Below are 19637 nucleotides of genomic sequence, written 5' to 3' on the forward strand. Positions count from 1 at the left end.
TCATAGAATCATAGAATCATAGAATCATAGAATCATCAAGGTTGGAAAAGACCTAAAAGATCACCCAGTCCAACCATTCAACTATTCCCAATAGCTCCTACTAAATCACGTCCCTCAACACAACATCCAGTCTTTCCTTGAACACCCCCAGGGTCGGTGATTCCACCACCACCCTGGGCAGTCCGTTCCAGTGCCTGACCACCCTTTCTGAAAAGTAATACTTCCTAATGTCCAGCCTGAATCTCCCCTGCCGTAGCTTGAAACCATTCCCCCTGGTCCTATCACTAATGACACGAGAGAAGAGGCCGACCCCCAGCTCACTACAACCTCCCTTCAGGAAGTTATAGAGAGCAATGAGGTCTCCCCTGAGCCTCCTCTTCTCCAGGCTGAACATTCCCAGCTCCTTCAGCCTCTCCTCATATGGCCTGTGTTCCAGACTCCTCACCAGCTTTGTCGCCCTCTTTTGAACACGTTCCAGGGCCTCAATATCTTTCTTGCAGTGAGGGACCCAAAACTGGACACAGTACTCGAGGTGCGGCCTCACTAGTGCTGAATATAGGGGAACAATCACCTCTCTGCTCCTGCTTGCAATACTGTTTCTGATGCAAGCCAGGATGCCATTGGCCTTGTTGGCCACCTGGGCACACTGTCGGCTCATGTTCAGCCGAGCATCAACCAACTGAGCATCAATCAAAAGTTTAGGAAATATATGTAATTAATGATCTGTTTTCAAACTGTTTCCAAGTTGATTAGACTACTGCTTACCAATTTCTGCTTTTGATTAGGCTACTGTTTATATCAATTTCCTACTTTAGATTGACTATCATTAAGAGTTTAGCAAGTGTCTGTCTGATCAATAAAATGGAGTTCATTAGATCTGCCACAGAAGTATTTGGAAAATTAGAGTTGTACTTGTTTGTATTCAGTTCTTCAGAAATTCACTCAAAGTGAATAGCAATAAATGTGAAAACATTAAATGGAAGCCAGAAAACATATTCTTCTTCATATGTTGCATAGCATTTTGGAATTAGGTAGAATTCACATGTCTAAGTTTTTACTTTTTGATAGCTTTCATAGCAAAATTCACTTGGTTACCTACTTTTTTCCCCTCAGAATATCATGATGTTATAGATTGTCTGCAGAAAATGAAGGACTACTTGACAAATACAGTTTCACACCTTCAAGAGGCCAAAAATAAATTTCGTGGAGCTATCTGCCAACAAGATGATGTTTCTCAGATCCAGGCTGCTCAATATGCTTTTGTAGAAACTAGAGTATGCAATTTTGAAAGAGAAGCAAAGCAATCTGTGCAGGCATCCTCTAGTTCCAGCCAGAGATACCACAGAACTCCTTCCTCAAGCAAGATAGAAAGTCAGAACATTAATCAAGTTCATCCACATGAAATTAAAACTGTGAAAAAAGAAACTGTTGCATCATTAGCTGAAAATATATCTGTCAGAGAACAGGAAGTCAGCAGAGAACTTCCAACAACAAAAGAAGATGGTGAATACAGAGTGCTAACAACGTCTATTTTAGAGAAAATAGATAATTATGGAAGAGATAAACCTCACAGAGATGGCTCTTCTCCTGAAAAATATCCACAACTGACTTGTCAAGATGATCTTATGGACAGTGGAGAAAGTATTTCATCTCGGTCATCAATGGATACTCATGACAGAACTGTCAGAAATCTTTCTGAACAGGAGAAAGAACTGACATTGACAGAGCAAATGAAAGACAATAAAAAGGAAAGAAATTATGATATGTATAGGAATGATCTACTTACTGTCACATCTTCAGCACAAACCAGTGATCTTAATGCTGTGATTCCTTCAATGAGTGATTCAGAAGATGTGCAAAAATATAGGCACTGGTTAAACAAGGAGTAAGCACGTTTTCATTTTTTGTTTGAACACTTGTACATATATACTGTTTATTTGAATACCTAGTAACATCTGTGGACCCACGAGCTCAGTATGCACAGACTCAGTGGTCTATGGTCATGCACATAGCAGATTACAATTTAATCACGTATGGTGAGGATGTTCAGTTTGGTCTAAATCAAACTGAAACTATTTGCTTATATTGATTTTTATTATACCAGAGAGGGACTGAGTCACAGTCAGTAAAACCAGTACTTCCAAAATCTTTTAGAATTTAGTGGAAAGGAAAAAAAACTTAGTTGAAAATTGCTGTAAAAGAAGCTCAACATAAAATTTTTCATATACATACGTTTTTACGAATGATCTGCCTATACTCTAATGTAGTTCATGATTATAGTAATATATGTAATTAGAAATACAAGGTATTATGAAACCCAAAATACAAAAAATAATAAATATACTTTTTTTTCCCTCCAGATTTGTAATGGAACAGAGTGGTAGGAGTGAACATAAAATAGTTTGCTTTATTAAAGCTTCTGCAACTGCCCTGGAGAATCTGACTTGTACGATAATCAATGACACAAGTTCCTTGGTGGTGGATGATTTTGAGGAGCTGGTCAGCAACGTCATCAGTGTTGAATGCTCTGATTATGAGAAAACTATCCCTTTTCCTATTAACATTGCAATCCCATTTACTTCACGCTTCAGAGGAAATTACCGGGAGATTATGGTGAAGGTGACAGACATGAACTTTCAATCAAATTACTTAACTCCCATTTCTCTGGAAGGATACCATGGAAACCACAAGGTTGGTAACCTGTTTTCTAAGCAGTTAACTAAACTACTGGCTGAGTAGTCACCGGTGATTTTTGTAAATAGATGTAATATGTACCATTCTTTGTTCAAAGTAAAAACCTAAGGGGAATTATTTTGCATTCAGATCACAAAGAAGTAACGTATTTTTTGTTTATGAATCCAAATTCCTTCTGAAAGAAACACAGGATTGTTCTTTATTTTTTAACCGCAGAAGTAATCATATTGTGCAAGACCCATCACCCAGCTGATGAGCTCATTTCCTCAGTCATACAGACAAAATGAATGACATTAGAAGATGACTAGAAATCACCAGATAACTGGTCATGCCAATAATACTTCGCTTATTTTTGTTTCACATTTTGCTGTATAAATATTCCTCTCTCAAAATGCTAAACCACTGCAAAGCGCAGCTTCCTTTCTCTCTGACGTACTCTACCCCACATTCTCTTTACACAGGAAACATTTGCGGAAGTGAAAGTTTATCAGCTGGGTGTTTTTTCTGTGTTGTCATGTTTAAAGAAAGAAATATTTACCGTTCCAACAGCAGGACTCTCACAAAACCTGAGCATGGATTCTAGGATCTCTTTCTATTACCCTTCAGAAACGTTCACTTCTCCAGCAACCATGATGTTAAAGGTGAGATGAAATAGGCAGTACTTATTCCTAGTCTCTGTGTTATCTGATCAGTTCTGAAGAAAAGACACAACTGTGTTAAAGGGCAACATGTTCCATTATTAGATGTCTATGAAAAGCAGAGGCAACTCCACACCCTGTATTCACAGCAAATGGTTTCTGTCGACTTTGTTAAAACCACGATACAGGCAGGAAGTAGTCAACACAGTATCTCCAGCTACAAAGAGCAATTGACCTTTGTCTGACATGTTTCAGAGAAAAACGCTTATTTTATGCAATGACTTAAGCATCAACCCCTAACTTAAACAGTTTGGCCCAGCTTTTAAGCTAATGGAACAATTTTTTTCATCTGACCTTCTTTGTTTCTACCAGGAGCTGCAACAGATTTTGTTACCTCTTAGCGTTAGGCTGAGAATAATCTCAACATTTGCTTCAGTTATTCTTTGTGCCTCCCCACCCCCATAGCCACATTTATTCTGAGATGCAACATACAATTCAGAGAAGTTAAAGTTATCATTAAAGAAACAGAAAACATTGAAAACTTATCAAACTCTGATGAGGCTCAGGAGTTTTAAAACTTGAACTCACAACACAAACAAAACAAAACATTCACAATACTTAAGTCAGTAAAAGTTCCTGCTATTTATTACATTCAGGCACTTAGCTGTGCATTGTATAACTTGCTAATACACTGCTAAGGTTGTTCCTTGGTTACAAAGAGGAGCCTATAGCCTTTCTGATAATCTCATCTAATTTCAAAAGTTAAACAAATTTATTTAAAAATAAACAAACAAAGCCAACAAGCATGTAAGGAGACATTTATTCATTTAAGAATTAATTGTACAACTGCTTTCTGTATTTAGATTCATCCAATTGAGCCATCACTAATTTCCACACTGAAGGCAAAACATGACATGTACCTCTCAGTGGTATCTACCAGTGCACTGGTTTATGTCCACCATCCTTCAGCCCAACCATTTAACAACTCAGTCACCATTACTCTACCCTGTCCTCCAAACCCAGAAAAAAAAAGGCAGGAGGAGGAGACAGAGCAAGTGAGAGCCATTACTGCTACAGTAAAGAGAGTTGCTGCCGCATACCATCCTCGGTAAGAACAACTTCACTACAAATTCAACATAAGAAAAACACCAGATCACCAGATATAATTAATTTTAACAGATATTAATAATTTTTTAACTTGATGACTTGCCTTGTGAAGAGAGCCTGCTACAGCAAAAAAAATTGTTAGAAATACTAGAGCAGATCCACATACTTCTTATGCTATAACTTCACCAAGAAAATCCATACAGCGTGTTGATATATAAACATCATTTGTGGTCATGGGGTTATTCACATCCAGATTAAAAAATTTGCAAGAGAAAGTATGAGTGAGAGGAGAGTTATGGGCTTCTATAAGAAAAAAAAAGAAAAAAAAGAAAAAAACCCAACTCATTTCATTCATTAGACTAAGTTAGCTGGAGCATTTCACAATGCAGTTGCTCAATTCAAAGTGAAGTATCAAAGTAATCACTTGAACTGAAGAGTATCTTATTTTTTTGTTGAAAGAGGAACGGAGAGCAGTAGTGTCTTATTTTCTAACCCTCTTTGTGCCATAACATTTACTTACTGAATAATATTTGCTTGTGGAGGAAAAGGTGTTACCTTGTTTTACCCATTTCAGACATCTATTTCTAGAGAATCTAATACTCAGTGGATGTCTCAAAAATAATCCACAGTAATTACTACATGATGTTAAATAATAGAATAAGTTAGATTGATTGATTTAGAAAGAAATATGTTCCTTATTTTTCTCTTTCTGGGGACTTTAAAAACACAACAAATGGAAAAAAAAATAAAAATCCTGACTGTTACATTCTTTATGTATGCTGGAGAAATTTCAGAAGGAGATTTTCAGCAAGGTGGAAAAAGCCACAAGAGGTCACCAAAGAAAACAAGAGAAAGTAGTTCTACAAATACAACCCTGATGGCTCCTACAGGATATCTTTTTTTTTTTCTTTTTTTTAATTGTCATCGTTTTGTGGCTTTTCAGGGCTATGAGTGCTTCTTTGAGAAAGAATGGAGAGAGTTTCAGCGATACTTTCAAATTATTAGGTCACAGAAACAAAGATGAGTGGATGGTCTTTGATGATATTGTTATCCGGAATGCACAGAATGGTCTTGTGTCATTTGATCTAAATGAACATTTAGAAAGGTAATGTATGAAAAAATTAACACAAATTTTATTTACTAAAATATTTTCTTCCAAGTACATAAATCAGTGAAATTAGTAGATTTAAGAAATCATTCACTATGCATTATTAACTTGCCGGAATCTCTTTCACGCAGTTCATAGAATAAGATCATTTAGATTTGTCAGGCATAATTACAGAAAGCATGTTTTTTATAAATATTTTTTTCCATCTATTGATTGTGCACAAAACTTGAGATAGGAAATGCAGATACTAATCTTAAATTGACAATGAGATTTTGGTCTCTAAATAGAAGACCAGAATATTTTTTGAAATTTCTTTTTAAAAAATATTCTCTTACTTTAATTAAAAGAAATATCATATGTATTTTAATTCATAGATATGGAGCCAATATACTCTACAGAATCAGGCATGCTTTCTCCCTTTCATATGAAACAATATTTAAAAGAGGCAGCAAAAACCGCATTAGAGAGAGTTTTTTACGTAACTAATTCTTATTTGATGATGAAAAGATTTAAGATAAAGCTATTTTCTTTCTTGTCATTTTTTAAATACAGCTTTGTGGTCATTCGGCTTTCATTCCTCTTGGAAAACACTTATCTCCTCCTCTTTGCTCAGGCTCTGGAAGAAGCTGTTTGTAGCACAATGTCAAATGTGATAATGTATCGGAAAAGAGAAAACCCATATAAAATAATAGTTTTACTAACTGCATCCAAGGAATTGACCTGGGAAATTCAAAATCTCCATGAAGAAGGCTACTTTGGTCCCCCAGAACCTACACAGCAGTTTCCTTTAAGAGAAGGAGAGCAGATTCATTTTCAATTTAGAGGCAATATATTTGCTTCAGGTATGGTAATTAATTCATGTTTTTCAACATATGTTATTCAAAGTACATATCAATCACCTTAGCTGTCCAAAAATACTGTATGTGAACATCAATAGATCGTAGTCAGTCACAGCTTATTTCACTGTTTTGTAGCTTATGAATAGTAAGTGCACGGAACAGCATAAGCAACAACTCTGAAAAATAAAATGTATTAGAATAACAACAACCTGAGCAACATAGTTTGGGTCACAGTGCCTTGAGCAGAGCTGGTCAACAAGATGATCTTTAGAGATCTTTTCCAGCCTCTGCCATTCTGTGAAACCTGGTCCCTTGGAAGCAGCTGCTGTTTTCTCTTTTATTTCAGAAGGACAGGATTCCATCAATGGAATGATGGCTTTTTAAATTATAAAACTTTTGATAGGAATTAAACAAATTCTAAACAAAAGTAAACAGTCCACTATCTATTTGGTTAAAATTCACTTCAAGTGAGCAAGGTTTGACACTGAAATCCAGGGTGAAATAGTGCTTTTTGTGAGTTGCTGTGTGATTTGCTCTAGCAGCCTAGAGCATTCAATGAACTGACTTCCGTCATTCAACAATTCCTTAAAAGAAGAGGTAAGAAATATCAGAATTTTTTTCACCCCAAATTACATACAGTCCCTTCTGCCACCTTTGCAATCACCTGAATTTGCCCCATAAACATTTTGTATATATGATACAATATTTGTCCATTGAAAACTCCATTCATACTAAAGAAATGATTATTCTCCCAAAAGAAAAGCCTCCAGATTGAAAGAACACCTGATTATTTATGGCAAGAATAATTTTATATTTGTATCATGTCACACAGAATTACAAATCCTAAAAAGGAACACACCCCTCTGATCTCATTGCTGTTACAGATAGGCATATATCCATCCTGAACAATCAGAAGGTGTATACTTCTATTCCCAACACAGTTTTATTTTTCTTTGTTTTATATATTTTGTCATCTCCCATGTTCCTTACTTTTCAACTTGTAGCACAGCCTTCACCACCTGTTCCCCATGCCAACATTTCAAGGGCTAGGAAAGCTAGCTGTAAAGACACTCAAACTACTGAGGCAGGCTGCAGGAATGTTTAAGCCTCAAATGTTCAATAAAAATTAGTAATAATGACAAAGAACAACAGATTATTACATAATTAGTTCTATTTAACTCCCCTTAATGCATGATTTTTGATGCCATACATCCAAATACAGTGTAAAAAAAACAGGGTTCTGTTTGCTTGTATTCACATGGTCTGCAGAAAATGGAAAAGATTTTGGAAAAGCCTACAGGCTGATTTTTCATTCACAAAGAAAGCCCAGACTAGAACTCCATATTAAAGAACTGGATGAGTTTGGTAACCACAGCTCCCCTCACTACAAAGGAACAGCAGTGTTTTACAAAATTACCAGAGGGATGATAACCAAGGAATGGAAACAGCCCTTGCAACACTGTAATTATCAACACCAGTCTCCACTGTGCAAATTACCACTAACATTACCAAAGGTGAGTTTCTCAACTGATGACATTACAAATCTTTCCCTTTCTCCCTTACATATTTGTCAAACAGAAGGATCTTGATACAATTTTTCTACTACAGATAACCCCAGGAGTCACTGATGGAGCAGTTCTGATTCATCAGCAATGCAATGCACTCTTAGAATTTTTCTTAGCAGATGGGGAACTCTCATCAAACCATCAGAAGAAAAAAAAACGTGTACTTTTTCACACTTTTGGCATCCCCAGCTGCTATGACCCTGAGAAATTTTAATTTAAGTTTCAGTTAAGTATCTTTGTATCCCTGTCTTGGGAGCATGGAATAGCAAGTTGTAGGAACATAAATGCCCCATGAAACCTGTTTTTCTCCCATCACCTGATTTTCCTGTGATCCTTGATAAGTAATACAGCCATGTGGGCAATTGTCTCCAGCACTGGTGAAAGTCATTCTTGCATAAAGTAATATTTAATACTATTAAATCAAATTTCAATCTTTTCGGAGTCTAGTTATGAGCATCCTTCATTGTACAAAATGCTGCCACTAGACTACTGCTATCAAATTTGCATATATTTTAATCTCAGAATCTGCAGGTAGTACATGGTCTGAATCTCAGGTGTCATAGAGTTGCAACTCCTTTTTGAATTTAGTTTAATTCAATCTTCTTAAATCATCATCTGCAAATACATTTTCTATTCCATAAGCATACCTCTTGATTTCTCTCTCATCTCTATTCACCCAAACAAAAATTAATAACGGTTAAATGCAGAAGGTTTTAAGGAAAGACCTCTTTTAGTGACAAATTCCATATAAAATGTGAATTGAGGAGTGGAAGAAGGTAAGGGATATCATTTACTTTCATTCTCTTTGCTTTTCCACAGAACACACCATGTAATCACAGAAAGGGAAATACAAACTCTTGAGGTTCCAGTGGGGAAGATCACAAACAAGCACAACCTGAAACCCATAAAGGAAAAACAACAACTAAACTGCAACAGCCTAGGCATCAGTCAGTTTTCTTATACCTGCTAGCTTCTCTTCAATCCCATTTTTACTCTTATCTTCCTTAGTAATACAAACAAGATTTAGTGAATTGAACTGCATAAGTATTAAGCCACAAAGGTAATCATCAAGTGTTTCAGGCTAGTTTTGGTGTATACAGGCTAGTGCTATACGTGTTAGTTCTTAAATGTCCAACTGAGACTTTTGAAATAAGCCATTTCTGAATACTTCTTCTCTCCCAATACTCAACAAAAACAGGTATCACTTCAATCAGTGTTGCAGTATCTTGCAAATATACATGTTTTTTTCTGCTGGAGGTATATTTCAAAGGGGCAAAAATTTTCATTAAATGCAAATATTAAACCAAAAATGAGATCAAAATGCTTGGAAGAATTTGCATATTGATAGCTTTTCCATTATTTGATTTATACTTTCTATTTTACACTAAATGAAATACCTCTCTGTAGAATGAATAGCATCAAAATAACATCCTCCTTTATATCATCTCAGTTCACAAAATTCCATACTGAACAAATTGATAGAAATTTTAAGACAATAAAATATTGTATTTTGGCTATCTTGCTGGGTAAAAAGTAGGAAAAACAGACTAGGAAAAAGTGGTTGCTTTCCTAAAGGGAAGTGATTACTAGTGAAGTCCTGCACAGATCCCACACAGATTTGTGCTAATGTATTCATTAGAAAGTTCTGAATAGTTAAGCAGAACATTTACTGATAGGAAAAAGCATTCAGAGCACTAAAGTTGTCAGTGAAGAATCACTGAATATAATGATAGTGAAAGTCTAGAAAGTAAAATAAGCAATTTTGATGTTAAAAAGTTTTTAGTGGTGGAGGAATGTGGCTAATCTGATCAAAAGCATGGATGGGTTCCAAGTAGAAAAAAAATACATTGATGACAATTCTTCAGGCAATTTTGATAGAAGTTGAAATGTTCTATATGTTTACAGATTATGGAGGGAAGGAATATGGAAAAGCTATAATTCGTTTGTAGGTTACAAAAATGATGATTTTGCTAAGTGGCAGGTGTAATTAGTGGTACAAAAGAACATATTTTTAACATGCAAAATAATCAAAAGATTAATTCATTTTCACAGGATAACGCAGCAGCTAAAAATTAGTTTGAGGAAGGAAATGGCCATATGCTAAACATAATGATCCTGTTTTCATGGAATGTTAAGGAAACAAAAAAAGAAATTCTAATTACTTAGCATATCTTATTATTCTAAAATTGTTATCATAGAATAAAGTACTGACAACAAAGCTGACAGAGGTACTGTATCCAACATTTATTACCCGTGATGTGATCAATAAATTTTAATTAGATGTATCATCACATTATGGTGTGCTTTCTAATGAATAAAGGAAGTAGAAAATAGTCAATAGAAATAGTCAAAACAGTCAAAACAGCAAAGATTATTCTCATTTCTTCTGTTTGGTTGAGTTCACAGACATCTTTTACTAACAATTCCTGCTTATGGAACGTTTGCTCTCTTAGCATTAGAAAGAGGTTTGACAAACAGGTTCAACACAAGAAAATGCAGAGGATCAGGTTCTGATGTCAAGTATGCGTCTGCATATCAGTGATTTTCTACCGAGATTTCAAGGCAGTTTTATGACTGTAAAGCTGAACTAAAGAGTTTAAAAGGTTAATTTCTCCTTTTCTGTCAGTCCTGTTTGATATGCAAGCAGAGTCTGTTCATGTCTGAAGGTCCATTTGCAGGGCACTTTAGTATTACTGACTGAAATCAGAGTGCTTTGCAGAAAGATAGTGGTGTAATCCATACAGGCATTATCAAATTACTATTCTGCTGAAGTTCTGCTTAACTAATGACTGCCTAATGGCAAAATAGCATGTGATCCACTGCTTCAAAAAGGCAGTTGCTTAGCTAATTTTAAGGCCTTCCAGACTAGAAACCTGCTCTGACCACTAACAGTATCTTACTTGCACTGTTAACAAGAACAGTGGGGCAATGTGCCAGTGCAGCTGAACTAGGGGTGAATTTAGCTCTTCACTATGGCTATTTAATCTTTAATTAAAAGGCAGATTAAGGCAGATGTAATGTTTTTGGTCTAACACACAGCATACTATTGCATGATTACTGGACAATACTTGTTGTCAATTCCTATCATTTTTACTACTGTTTTAATATTAAGTAGCATAAAGTAGTTCAGATTAAAGTCAAACCACTGGTAATTGAGTTCATCTACAGTAAGTCTGAAAATCTCATGCAGAGCTTTGAGGTTCTAAATTCTCATTAATGAATGAAAATAAGTTTAAGTATAAATGCATATTTAAAAGGAAGCCAAAGAAATCTCTGCCTTGGAAGAAAAACAATGCCCCCTTCTGGAGAGAGCTCCACTTACTTTTTATTTTACTGTTCTTTTCAATCGTTTTACTCTACCTTCACACAGCGCACGACAGAACAGCTGTAGAAGCACACAAGCAAAAAAAGACTTAAATCTACAGATATGCAGAGCCCAAACTGTTTTGCAGTGTGGATAGTGTGTGCTCTGAGTCTCCTGTGCACACTAGAATCCCCTCCCAAAACCACAGGCCTCCTGAAAAGATGAATCGATAACTCAGTTATGGTTATTTTTACATTTTACATACTGCAACTGTTAAAGATAAGGTCAGCAGGATTATGGTTCAGCATGTCCAGCAGAAAAAGGAGAATAATGAGTTCAGTCTGAGTTTCATAATATTAATTCACAGATGGAAATGGAAAGCTCTGTGAATAAACCTTCAGCAAGTCTCATAGGAAAAGACTAAACAGGAAGGTAATGCAATTGAATGTATGACAAAAGTACATGGCATGTTGGCACTAGAAGAGGAGAAGTACAGGTTTTAACAAAAGAGGAGCAGAATTTCATTTTTTACAAGTCAATCTCTTATGCTCTATGTTCTTGTACTTAATTTCTTGTTCTATATGGAGTAGAAAACAAGCCTCACAAGAGTTTCCCCTTTCTCGGTCAAAAGGAAAAAGCACATTCTTTTCTTTCTTTTCACTGTTAAGAGGAAGAAAGAAGAACTCTGCACGTGAAGTTGTCATTTGAATGATGATGATTTTTAGTGATTTGTAATTAAAAGTTGAAATTTGTAAAATGAATACAGGCAGCTATAAAAACAAAACAATTTCTAGAATTATATCCTTATTCACTCGAGAGATGGGATGCCATTCAGAGCCTCATGAAGTTCAACAAATCCATGCGCAAGGCCTTGCACCTGCTTCAAGGCAACCGCTATTACCAGTATAAAGTGGGAAATGAAAAGACTGAGCACAGAGCCATAGAAAAAGACTTGTGGATAATGGTGGATGGTAAGCTGGAAAAGAGCCAACAACATGCCCCTGCAGCCCAGAAAACCAACCATATTCTGGGCTGCATCAAAGGGTATGTGACCAGCATCTCTAGCGAGGTGATTCTGCCCCTCTACTCTGCACTGATGAGGCCTCACCTGGAGCACTGCATCCTGATGTGAGGTTCTCAGTGCAGTAGAGACATGTACCTGCTGGAGCACATCCAGAGAAAGACTACAAAAATGATCCATGGAATGGAACACCTCACCTATGGGGCTGTGCAGCCTGGAGAAGAGAAGGCTCTCAGCTGACCTGATAGTAGTCTATCAGTATCTAAAGGGGAGCTATAGGAAAGAAGGATAAAGACTTTTTAGCAGAGTCTGTGGTGATAGAACAAGGGGAAATGGCTTCAAGCTCAGGGAGGGTAGATTTAAATTAGATATATGGAAAAAATCTTTTACAGTGAGGGTGGTGAGGGACTGGAACAGGTTACCTAGTATTCTGGTTGATGCACCATCCCTGGAGATTTTCAAAATGAGACTGGATCAGGCCCTGGGCAACCTGATCTAGCTGTGGTGTCCCTGTTCATTGCGGGGAAGTTGGACTAGATGGCCTTCAGAGGTGCCTTCCAGTTCTAAGAATTCTATGATTCTATGGTTATTGATTTCTGTAGGTATGCAGTATCTATTGTTATTTTTCTTGAAATAATATGATGTGCCCACAGTTACAATAAGTAAACAAATGTAAGAAGATAATGCAGTATTTGAAATTAGAATTCATTTAGCGTAGAAAGATTCCATACAAATGTTCTATAACTCCAATTTCCTATGTACACATTAGAATATAAAGCTGAAGAAACTTTTATAAAATTGCAGAAGTCAGACTTCTTAATAAGATACAATAGACATCCATTCGGAGAGAACAGACCTAGTTGTATAATTTTAGTAGTTGTTTTCTATCTATAGCAGATGATAGTGTTGCTTTGTTTTCAGCAGTCATAAAAATGCTCTACATAGGTAGGACTTTTCTTCACTGCTGATGCGTTGCAACGCATCCCCATATCCTTCACCTCAAGTTTTATTCATTTCTTTCTTCAACATTTTTTCTTTGATAGCATGAAAAGTTGATCAACCGTCCACAAAGCACAAAAAGAATTTTTTGTGATTCATCAGGTAAGAACACTTACATAATGCTTTAACATCAATATAAATACTAATTAATTTAGCTATTTACTTTTTTAACAGGCAGGATGTATTTCAGTTGTGACCAACATTTTTAAAATATCATACTCAGGAAGTTTTATGCAAAGAGCAATTTGGTTACCAGGAGATGCATAAGCTCTTGTAAGGTGGCACCAGGTTGGAGTTCTTAAGCAGCATACAATTTTCTATGTAATAAGATTCAGTTTGTAATGGAAAACTCCAGTATAACAAATGTATCATTTATAGGAAATGACTGGGCCTTTTATTGCAATCTGCATGCTGTTCCAAGAGCTATAGATCACTACCAAATCCGCTTTTGACTAAGTCCACTTCATATCTCAGTGCAGTTACCAGAAATTTTATCAGAAATAAGAAGTGATGATGTTTCCATTGTATTATAAAACAAGCAACATTTAGTTTGGGAGTTCACCCACAGAGACTGCACTCTAGAATGCTTTTAAAAGGATTTACATAACAGGAGAGTAATGCAATTACTTCACTAATTTTTGCCCTTCAGAGGCCCTATGGGACAACTTGCTGTACTGGCTTGCGGAAGAGCTTGCAGAAGATAATACATCACTGAATGCTTTACGCTTGCCTGTTCGGCGGAGCGTGCCTCAGCTTGTTAGGCTGAAGTGCCCTGATAATTTAATACACCAGAACTATGAGCTTCTTTGCTGCTGGCAAAAGACCCTTCCAAGGTCGGCTGACAAACAGCAGCTCCTGTCTCGCTATTTGCAGAAGAGTGGCAGAAGGGATCTTTCAGAAGAACTTCGTTTTAAGTGGGAAAACAAAGTGTTCACTTGACAGAATCACTGGCAACTAAGCCCAATTTTTCTTCTTTCTTGTTGAGAAGTGTGAGCATTCCACTGATATCTTCTGACAGCGACACTAGTCAGGAATCAGATCGGTCTTTTATTTATCAATTTGAACTCTCTTTTCTAAAATAGAGTATAATAGGAATGCCTTTTCCTGCTAAAAGTGAACATTTATCCTGTGGAAGAGTGAAATATTCACATAAAAATTTTATGCAGCATTCCATATATGTCCAGTAACAATAGCTGTCAGATTCTTTAGAGAAAAAAAATAATGTATCAGTATAAGGATCAGAGACAAGAAATTTCTTCTGTCTTCAAGGCTTTTAGTAATTATTACTGACTTTAATATTCTCAGTGAATGTTTATGTTCTTGTGAATATCTGGAAGATTTCAGCATTGTCACACTATTTTAAGAAAGTACCAGATCTGCTGCCATAGCATCATAGCAATGATTAACTTGGCGGTTCTTCTTTTCTTTTCTTTTCTTTTCTTTTCTTTTCTTTTCTTTTCTTTTCTTTTCTTTTCTTTTCTTTTCTTTTCTTTTCTTTTCTTTTCTTTTCTTTTCTTTTCTTTTCTTTTCTTTTCTTTTCTTTTCTTTTCTTTTCTTTTCTTTTCTTTTCTTTTCTTTTCTTTTCTTTTCTTTTCTTTTCTTTTCTTTTCTTTTCTTTCAGGTGACCATCATATTTGGAAAAAGAACTATTTCTTCTTATACGTTCTAAAATCTAAATTAATTGTATTCATCATATAGAGCTCTTGTATTGAAGGTACAGATAATAAAATAGGTGTGTTTATAACATTCTTTAGCTATGTATTTGAATACTTTAAAAAATAATTTCTTTCCAGAATGCAAAGTAATCTTAACCCAGTTTTTAAAAGTCAGAGAAATAGCAGGTTTGGCCTTTTATAACTGTTTTGTTTTGTTTTGTTTGTTTGTTTGTTTGTTTGTTTGTTTTCTGAAATAGTATAAGGGTTACTCCAAAAGTAAAGCTTACAATTTGATTACGTTGGCCCACAATATCATAGACAGTTATTGGTGATGCAACAGTAGCGGCTGAACCGTCCTGCCAATATTCCATTACATTTCATTGCCATGCAACAGATGGCAGTAGAGGGGCAGTCTGACAAAATGGCGTCTGACATGGAAGTGTGTATGAAGCAAAGGTGTGTCACTGAATTCCTCCATGTGGAAAAAGTTGTACCCATTGACATTACATTCATCGACACATGCTGAAAATTAGTGGAGACCAAACAGTTGATGTGATAACAGTGAGGCAGTGGGTGGTGTTTCAGCAGAGGCAACAGTGACATGAAAGATAAGCCACACTGCAGGCTGCAATGCACAGCTGTCACACTGCAAAATAAAAAGCATCTCTATCAGCTTATGGGGGCAAATTAGTTAATAGTGGTGATTATTTTGGAAAATAGTGCTTTGTATCTGAGAAACTGCTCTACCAAATAGTATTATTGTGTGCTCTGTATCTATTGTAGTTTCCATAGAAATAGATTAACAGTTATCCATCTAAACTTTATTAATACTTAAACTATTTAGAATTTCTGCACATCTTGCTGACAAAACATAATTGTGATACACATTGTTAGTCTGGAGATTTTATTTTCAGGGGTCACATATTTGTAATGTTTCCAAATCACTGCTATAAATGTGAAAATCACATTGCAGGAGAAAAGCTAAAATGAAATAGTATTTACTCGTTTAATTATTCTAACCAGTAATGTCTCACCCTGAATATTTTAATTGTATGATAGAATATATGAAGCATCTTCACAATTAAATGATCATGCTTTCTTTTAATTTTTTTCTTAAATGAAGATTTAGTAGCCTGGATTTTTTTAATTAGCAGAAAATGTTATTGCACTTTCTTAGTGTACTGACATATTTTGTCCTTGGATCCTTTTTCACCACTACCTTCTTTTTAAGAATTAATATTTTGCTGCAAGTCCAACAGGTGCTGTCAGCATGTATCAAGCTTCAATCTATGAAGATATTACAAATAATACTGGAAATATCTCAAAAAAATTGGACTTAAAAATCGTTTCAAAACATCTGCCATCATTCTGCCACAAGATGGCCTATGTGTCTAACAAAACCCGTAACTATATTTCACATGTTGGAAAAAATGAGAGTAAAACAATACAAGAAGCTAAAAGTCATCTATAAAGAACTGGATACCCCACTGTACCACATATAGTATCATTAGAGTGGGAGCAAAGTAGCAACTGTGGAAATTGACATTATTTTTCCAATTCTCAGTGCTACAGTCAATATTTTAGTTGTATTAAACCTATGTACAGCATAATTAAAATACAGTTTTTAATATTTTTTTTTATGATCACACAAACAAACATTTACATTATGAATGGTTGCTTCCTCCTCTTTCCTCCGACAGAAAGAAACATCCTCTTTCACCAATTCTCTCTCAACCCATTGGCTTTAGGAAGGGAGAATATAGGAAACGTATAACTTCATGCTAGGCATTAACAAACATATTCCCACAGTGATGCAATTTTTATTTTCAGTTTCCTGACTCTTTCAGTCAGGAAAGAGCTTCTACACCTTCTAAAGTTCATAGCCTATAACGAAAATCTCAAACAAATCAGGTTTAATCCAAAACATACTAGAGCAGTCCAAGACATTCTAGAACAGAACATTGACATCAGTAGCAATTAGATTCCTAAATGTATTTCCTTATAATTGAAATAAATTCAACTCAAGCTCTAATGGAATCTAAAGTGACATTACTGAAAAGGAAGGAGCAGTAGGACATCTATCCTGTGGAAGACTGCCTGACTACTCTGCTTCTTTCAAAACAGCACATGCCATTCACAAGCCAATATGACTGAACTGCAGAAAACCCAGTTTCTTATCTAGTATCAAAGCTGTGATTTACTTTTCACTCAATAGAACATTGTCTCTTAAATGAAATGTTTCTCTCTGAGAAACAGGGAACTGTGGGGAAAAAAAAGAGTAGTAAAGAATGCAGTCTGTAAGAGACAAATCTGTTCTGTGCTGTGTTTTTTATCGGATGTAAAATATATGGGGGACTATGAGAAAACCCTGAGCTTTATTTCTTAGAATGGATGTGTTTCCTACCCCTGATGAAAGGTGATTTTGCAGATTTCAGCTAAACAGTGAAGGCAGCTGAACAGAAAATAAGCTAAGACAGGAAGGGAGTTATCATAAAGAACCTACCAAGAAACTATAATTTGGCTGACTGAATATAAAAGCTGTTTGTTAAAATACTGAGTAGTTGAACAGAAAAGGAAGAAAGAAATGTCTATTTCTTTTCTAGCGCATTTACAGTGTAAGTTGCCAGCTGTGTCTGAGACTGACAAAGTATAAAGGTATAAAGCATATACAAATATACGAACTTTGCATATTCAATATTTAAAATACAAATTCTCTCTAGTTGATGAAACAAGGTTCAGTAAGTAGAATCAGTAAGCTGCTGAACACAACAGATGGATTTAATTTAAAAAAATGAGATGTCATTTAATCAATATCCCATCCAAACTAATGCATGTAAAAGGCAGTTACGTTATCCTTTCATAAAAGCCTGGGAGATTTACAGAACAACTGTGTGTAACAAAGCCACTGTGAAGCAAAAGATCCTTAGAAACTGCTCCCAAGAAAAGGAGCAGGATGCTCCTATGCAGAGCTCCATGCACGGCAATGTCAGCAAAGCTTCCAACACTTCTAGATTGCTCATGTTGGCATGTTGGTCTTACCAGCAATGAGCTAGATTCCTGAAAATGTGAACACTCAATACCTTGGAAAAAAAAAATAAAAATAAAAAAAAAACACTCCTTATTTCCATATAAATATATGATAATAAAATACTTGAGCATCTCAGGTGCATCTCAGAAAATGTGTCAATGGAAGAAAACCATTATCCACTTTTCCTCTGGTTCTAAACAGTAGAGAGACTTGATCTTATGTCTGAACCAAGAATACCAGGGATCAGCTTGTTCTGAGACTTCTTCAGTGTCCACTTTCATGAAGAAAGCTTACATAATCCAGATTAAAAATGAATAATAATAACAGTAATAATAATTCCTCCAAATACCTGACTTGCTTTTTGAAACAGCCTGTATCATTACAAGATCCTGATAAAATGAAATGCCTTCATACTTCTATTGTTCCTTTAATGTCATATTTTAATAAGATATTAATATAAATAATCATTTTTAATCTAGCAATTTAAAGTGCTCACATTGTTAATATTGACTGATATTTTATATCAATTTTTTCATGTACTATTAGTGGTTAACAAAAAAATGTTACAATTAGTAATTTAGTGTAATATTGTAATAAATCATAGCGTAATTTGCAAGAATAGAAAAGCAGTGTCTATGTTTCATCCTTTGTCCCTGGACAATGAGAGTATCAGAAATATAAGAAAAACTATTATCTTACAGAATGCAAATGTCAGACTTTGTCCTTATCTAAGGTTTAAGCAAAAGATTACCTTTGGCCATCACTGTCACCAACAGATTCCTTGTATTAAAAAAAAAAAAAGAAAGAAAGAAAAAGTCATATGTATTACTGGATTGTGTATTACTGCATTACACTGAGTACATCTCCTTAGTGAAGGATTTTTCATAGGCATATATAAAACCTACATGCTCACTGACTTTATTGTCCATAAGCATTTACTACTTCATTGTTTCTACCAAAACCCTTTGTACTGCATCTTCCCAAATGAAAAGATGAAGGATTTTCGACTTGTTAAACCATTTCAAATCCATATATATATCCTTCAGCATGATTACAGTCTATTTAGGAGTCCAGTTTTGACAATATGACTTCCAGAAATGTTATCACCCATTTTAATTTTGTCCTTTGGTCAGATCATGGCCAGTGGAGAATAATTAAATTTGAGAATCTGAAATAGTTTAATAGAATTGGAAGGATTCCAGCTGGGATTTTTATCACATACTAGCACCGTAATGCAAGTGCCAATTTAACCAGCAGGTGTCACAAAAGAGCTACAAAGATATTGTACCTCGTACTTTCAAACCTGAAATCAAGTCACCTTGTTACACTAATAGAAGAGAAATTCCCGAAAAACTGTGAATTATTCACTTGTATCTTAGCCCTCCTTCTGAGATGAAGGGATGCAAATTATTTAAGATGCATATATGCAATTAGAAATAGGAATACATTCTTCCAAGTGTTAACAGGAGTAAGATCCATGGTAAGATCCATGCTTATGCATGAGGAAAAAGGAAAGAAGAAAAAGTCTGAAGAGAGATATGTTTGAAAACACTTTGGAGTATCTAACTTCAAGATAGAAAAGGTGGTGATTCTGTACTGAAGAAACTCATAACAATATCAGGAGTATTTACTGCTGCATATATACAATATATACAAACAAAATATAATCCCTACTGAAG

At 35.4% G+C, this 19637-nt stretch overlaps 1 protein-coding gene across 1 annotated transcript; it reads left to right on the forward strand.

The window, feature by feature from the left end:
* The first annotated feature begins 1042 nt into the window (after positions 1-1042).
* On the forward strand, positions 1043-14291 carry DTHD1 (death domain containing 1). The gene is given in 10 exon segments (XM_052682023.1): positions 1043-1099; positions 1101-1885; positions 2361-2691; positions 3156-3335; positions 4196-4440; positions 5383-5544; positions 6100-6389; positions 7656-7900; positions 13320-13377; positions 13925-14291. Coding segments are annotated over 10 exon segments (2643 nt in total). The 3' UTR covers positions 14215-14291.
* Positions 14292-19637: the final 5346 nt, after the last annotated feature.

This window comes from Tympanuchus pallidicinctus, unplaced genomic scaffold, assembly GCF_026119805.1.
Source record: "Tympanuchus pallidicinctus isolate F22 unplaced genomic scaffold, pur_lepc_1.0 scaffold2, whole genome shotgun sequence".
Classification (NCBI taxonomy): Eukaryota; Metazoa; Chordata; class Aves; order Galliformes; family Phasianidae; genus Tympanuchus; species Tympanuchus pallidicinctus.